A 6,221-nucleotide genomic window follows, 5' to 3' on the forward strand; every position below is an offset into this window, starting at 1 on the left:
CAGCATCGCCTTCGTGGAGGAGGGTGCCTTCCAGAACCTCTCGGGCCTCCTGGCGCTGCACCTCAATGGCAACCGCCTCACCATGCTCTCCTGGGCCGCCTTCCAGCCCGGCTTCTTCCTGGGCCACTTCTTCCTCTTCCGCAACCCGTGGCGCTGTGACTGCCACCTGGAGTGGCTGCGGGACTGGATAGAGGTCTCTGGTGGCGTCGCCGACGTGCCATGCGCCTCCCCACCCTCTGTGGCCGGCCTGGACCTCAGCCAAGTGGTCTTCGAGCGCTCCTCTGATGGCCTGTGCTTGGACCCCATGGAGTTGGACCTCTTGGCGTCTAGTCTGGGCCCGTCCCCGGAGCCGGTGGCTACCACCGTGAGCAGATTCGCCAGCCTCCTCTCCAAGCTGCTGGCCCCGAGGGTACCGGTGGAGGAGGGGACCAACTCTACGGCCGGCCTGGCCAACGCCTCGTGGACCTACACCCTTTCCTCCTGTGGGGTTGGAAACTTGGGCCACAAGGGCACATTTCTCTTTGCCTCTTGTCTTTTGCTAGGTGTGGCCCAGCATGTGACATGTGGCCTGTGGAGAAACTGACCCTTGCCATTCCAGGGCTGCCCAAAGTGCTTTGGCCAAAGGGGGAAAGTTGGGTTTAGGGAGCAGGATGAGGGCCACTTGGGAAAATTCTAGTGGAGGAAGAGTTTGCCTCCACAGATGGCCCTAGGCAGAGAAGAACCCTGGGACTTGGCACCAGGCTGGGGGTGGTCATGGATTTCTGCTCTTCTCACATGGGCATCCTTTGGAAAAGAGAAACAAGAAGGATCATGGGCCTTTGGGTTTGAAGGCTAGGAATTTGAAGTCCCTAGGGCTGCATCCACCTCTTTCACCCATCTTCCAGGCAGCAGTGCCTGTGATGCCTGAGTTAGAGGCAATCCATGGCTAAGAACGATCAACTGTGCCAGTTCTCCTGGTGGGATAACCCATTAAGTCTAATCCTTCCTTTCTTACCAAATCCTCCTCCTCCCTAGATATCTGCCTGGGTACACTAGGGTTCAGGATGGTGGGTAGGCCACGACAGAAAGGAAATGGGAGGGAAAATTAGACCTAAGAGGGTATGAGGTGGTTCCTGGGATCTGAGATGTGTGAAGAGGCATTTGAAACAAAGATCCATATCACTTACACCATATTTATTTCCAGGGTTGCCCATAGCCACAAAGGAACCTTAATGCAACAGGATGTGTTTGTAGACAAATTAATCTGCAAAATCCTACAAAAAACAAAAAAGTTTCCAGTCTTTTGGGAGATTGAGGCAGGAAGGTGACATGCTCAAGGCCAGTGTGGGCAATTTAGCAAGATCTTGTCTCAAATTCTGAAAAAGGGCTGGGGATGTAGCTGAGGGGAAGGCCCTGAGTTCAGTCCCCAGAGTGTGTGTATGGGTGGGGGCAATTAAGTGCTAAACCAGTTTCTCTACTGTAAGACTTTTAGTCTTTCATGTGCTAATAGGTATTGTGAATCCGAGGAGGCCACAAAGTCCTCTTTGCTAAGTGTTTTGTACTAACAGTGCTCAGAAGACAGAGACATTATTAGGCGTGGAAATTATTATAAGCTGCGTGCTTTGGGGCTAATGGCCAAGCAGGAAGGAAGCAGAGTGAGAAGAGAGACAGGGATATCTCAGGGTGGCAGCTAGCCAGCTATAAGCCTCCTGGCCTGCTCGCCAGAACAAAGGCTGGCCGGCACCTGTGGTGGGGACTCAGGGTCTCTGAGTGTACAGTATCTGAGGGCAGGGCTGCAAATCTCACTGCAGGGGCCCCAGTAGCCCAGCTTTTCTCAGGGTTACAGTGAACGTGAGCAGAGGTTGACTGGTCAGTCTCGGGATCAGCAGCACTTGTGCCTGAATGCAAATGTAGGCTTGGCAGGCTGCTTTCTAAATGCTGGCTCTGGGTTCAGGTCAGTGGTAGAACACTTGCCTAGCATGTGCAAGGCCCAGGGTTCCATCCACAGCATAGTTCCCCCTCCCCATGCTGGCTCTCCCATCTTCCAACACCCATTTCTTCCCGAGCTGGTCACAAGTACAAGGCAGTCAAGTCAACAACAGTGCCATATGTTTGCTAAATACTTGCTCAAGCTATTCCCTATATCATGTGCACTGATAACTGTGTTTGTTAACATTTTGGAAACCTGCAATCTTAAATGTCCTGACTTTCTTCCTCACTTTGTATTTGGAAAGGTGAATTTGTAAAACCCACACAGATTCAGGGTGCACCATGTTGTCAGTTTTTCAGGGCAACAGTTCCTCCTCCCCTCTCTCCTTCCTCCTCCTTTCTCTTTTAAATGGTACTGAGGCTCAGAGAGGGCCTCATGCATGCTAAGCAAACACTCTACCACTGAGCTACATCCCTAGCACTTGTTTAAAAATTTTGAGACAGCCAGGTTGCACTGGCTGGGCTTGACTTTTTTTTTTTTTTTTTTTTTAGAACTGGGGTTCTTGCACTTTCGAGGCAGGTGGCGGAACCACTGAGCTAAATCCCTGGCTCTGGGCTTGAGATTTTGATCCTGTGCCAGCCTCCCCAGTAGGTGGGATTACAGGTGTGTGCCTCTGTGCCCAGCTAACAGTATTTCTTAATAATACCAACTATGAGAACTGTTGTAGGAGTGTTTGAATGGGTTTTGACCATTAGTGATCTTCAACTCAGTTGAATGGATCAGTTGAAAAGATGATGGCCAGCATTTTGAAAACAAAAACAAAAACAAAAACAAAAAACCCATGTGGCTGGGGGTGCAGCTCAATTTGAGAACATGAACTTAGTATGTTCAATGCTTGGGGCTCCATCCCTAGAACCACAAATGGCGATAGTAAAAATGTGATAGAATAGAAAAGTTACAGAGCATCACATGTAATATAAGTAAGCATTGTTTTGTGAAACTTTTTACTTAATTTGTATGCATCTGTTCAAGTTGTATGTGTATGTGTGTGTACTGGGTTGCTGTGTACAATTCATATTTTATTTGGAATTGTGTTTAAAAGATGTGAAAGGCACTTATCTGGAGCATGCTTTAAAAAACTTATTTTGAAAAATTTCATACCTACAGAAAAGTTGTAAGAATTGTAGAATGATCACTTTGGCCATTCACCTATGCTTCTTGATTGTTAGCTCTTTACATATTTGAAGTCTTTTTTTCATTCTTTTTTTTCTACCAGGGATCAAACTCAGGTCCTTGTGCTTGTGAGGCAGGCGCTGGAACTACTGAGCTAAATCCCTGGCCCATCATTCTTTTTCTTTCCATATTATTTTTTTACTAATAGTTTTAGTTGCTAATATCATGAGCCTTCATCCCTCAATACTTAATATTGTGTATTTCCTAAGAACAAGGATATTCTTTTACCATACCATCATCAAAATCAGGATTTTTATCTTTGATCAAATACTATTATTTAAAATATACTCTTGGGGTTGGGAGTGTAGCTCAGTGGTACAGCACTTGCCTAGCATGTGCAAGGCCCTAGGTTCCGTCTCTAGCACTGCAAAAAAAAAAAAAAAAATGTATATTATCCTACATTTAAATCTCAAATAATTTTTTTGAAGTAGTCATTCTTTTTCCTATGGGTGGAAAACGAGGTCCCTAAGTTGTGGCTTGTTTTCTTTCTTTCTTTTTTTTTTTTGGTACTGGGAATTGAACTCGGGTCCTTGCACTTTTGAGGCAGGTGGCATCATCACTGAGCTAAATCCTTGGCTGTGACTTGTTTTCATTTGGTCATAATACTTGAAGCTCTAAATCTGTTGATTCATTTTAATGTTTTAAAGTGAACTGATTCTCCAAATGTTTCACTTTTCAAATGAGAGAATCCATTGAAGTCAGAAATGTTTACTCAAACCATGTGTTGTGGCCACGGAAACTGAGTGAAGGCCCTGAGAATCCAGGAGAGCAGATCTCTGCATTGGGGTGACCATGGAAGCCTATAGCAGACCTGCAGCCTGGGTAGCAAGATGCTGCCTCTGAGAGGGTCTTTCCTTTCATTTGGAGTGAGTTCATGAAAGTCAGCCTCAAGATGCTGTTCTACTTCTGCCTGGGTAGTTAGATGGCCAGCTTTGTAATAAGCATTTGCTTGGCTGGATGTTTCTGAACAAATATCGACACTAAAATAGCCTCCTGAGAGATGGATTTTTATAGTTCCCCAGCCCAGTAGAATTATGGGAATGTGGGAGCTACTTACTGCCAAACAGATCCAATGATGCCAGGAATGAGTTTCCAGTGAATTTGTGGCCATTATGAGCTCTCATGAGAGATCATGGAAGGAAAAGTTCTCATTTTGAGTTCATTAAAGCTCTCCCACATTATTGGCTGATTAGTACCTTAGTAAATGTTATGTGCCATGGATTCTGCTAAGCAAAACTATGTGTACTGGTCAAGATGGGCCATGTTCTGCTGTGGTAATAAATAACCCTCAAACTTCACTGACTTACACAAGTTTATTTCTTGCTCATGCTCAGTGGGGAGCTCTGTTCCTTCTAGCCATCTAAGGACCCAGGCGGAGGAAGGCTCTACCATTTTAAGACACTGTTATCCAAATGCAGGGGTCCGGGGTTTGTGGCAACAGAGATGGACAGATGTGACGCATGTTGCCACTTACATTTATTGGCACAAAAGTCCTGTGGTTACACCTCAGTTTACTGAGTCAGGAAAGTGTACCCCCTTCCCCTGACACTGTGTGCCCAAAGAGAAAGAAGAACTGGAATTGTTTGTGAATATTAGTAATGTTCTAAAAGCAAGCATGGCTCTAAATGAGAAGCAAATTCAAAGCTGTGCTTCTCAGGTCTGCTAAAAGAAACCGAGATTTGAGGGGAAAGCCAGTGAATCAGATGGGCCCATCGGCTCCCAAAGAGACTTCTGGACCCAGTATTTGCTCCAGATAGGAATGCTATGGCCTCCTGTATTTGTCTTTTCAAGAAAGGGGAGAGAAAATTTAGAGAAAACAATTCATGTTTTTCCTATTTGAAAAATTTTCCATACAAATGCTTACCTTACAGTATTTAAAATCCCAAAGCTTGATCTTTGGGAAACACTTTGTCTCAGAAGCCTCGCTGGCTGTTTTTGAGAGCTTCCTCTGTGGTGGTTTCACATGGATGATCTCACCACTCAAGGATGTGCACATGTATACACACACACACACACACACACTCACAGGGATTGGGGTGATTTGGAAAGGAGCTTTCCATCTAATTCTGCTGTCAACATATAATGCACAGACAGCACTGTTCTCAAAAAGTGTGTTGGCATCTGTCTCCTTGTGGCCTGGGGTACAGGCTGGAGCAAAGCCTGGCCACTCTTGGCCAACTTTGGTTCTTGAATGAATGTTACTTCTATTCCTTGTATTTGTGTTCCAAGCAGAGGAAATGTAGAGGCACTTACACAAATGTATGATTTGAAATTTTGCTTTTAGAACTGTGATCCTGAGCAGAGAAAAAAGAGTTACTTTTTTTTCATAGCCAAACTGAGTCACACTAACATGAACCCACAGGGAAGCCTGTGGAGGTCTCTTCTTTGTGCTCTCTAGTGGCCTAGCAGAGATCTCTATGAGCACATATTTCCACATACCCATGAACCATTTGTGGTTCACTCAAGAGCCATAGTGCGTCATGACATCAGTAGTTGCTACTAGCATTAAAGAATAATAGTAACAGGTGTAGCTCAGTGGTAAAGCATGTGCTTAGCATTTGGGAGGACTTGGGTTTCATCCTCAGGACCAAAAAGTAAAACAAACCAAAACCAAAACAACAAAATGGAAAAAGTATGTATCATCGGTAGTAAGCAAAGTGTTACTTCACTGAACTTTTGATCAAGTTTTATACACACACACACACACACACACACACATACATACACACATCAGATCACAATACAAAAAGAAAAAAAACTTATCTTTTCCTGTTGGTCACAATTGTGAATATTAAGCCAGTGTCATGGATCAATTTGCTTCCTTTTTTGTTTTCAAAGAATGTATGGTTGAAAGTAAAGTGCAGAACTCCATTTCTTTTTTTTTGCTTATTCTTTCTCCAGCCAATTTCTTCACCATTACAAGGAAGTGGAACTTGCCTTATTTATACTCTATTTAAAAACACAGATCCAAAGCAGTAAGGCTAAGAGTTTGGAAGATCACTGGGCAATTAGGAATTATAATGAAGATGCTCTTTGGCCTGAAGAGGCAGGGTGATTGGTATGTGCAGCCCACGCCACT

At 44.7% G+C, this 6,221-nt stretch overlaps 1 protein-coding gene across 1 annotated transcript in view; it reads left to right on the forward strand.

Annotated features, from left to right (window-relative positions):
* The window catches only part of Nyx (nyctalopin), a 32,714-nt gene extending 32,003 nt beyond the window's left edge, over positions 1 to 711 (forward strand). The window contains exon 2 of the mRNA XM_019205467.2: positions 4 to 711. Within this exon, the coding sequence (XP_019061012.1) occupies positions 4 to 583 (580 nt within the window). The 3' untranslated portion in view covers positions 584 to 711. The remainder of the gene's footprint in view (positions 1 to 3) is intronic.
* Positions 712 to 6,221: the final 5,510 nt, after the last annotated feature.

The sequence above is a fragment of the Fukomys damarensis genome, unplaced genomic scaffold (genome assembly GCF_012274545.1).
Source record: "Fukomys damarensis isolate Sample0158 unplaced genomic scaffold, DMR_v1.0_HiC HiC_scaffold_39, whole genome shotgun sequence".
Lineage (NCBI taxonomy): Eukaryota > Metazoa > Chordata > Mammalia > Rodentia > Bathyergidae > Fukomys > Fukomys damarensis.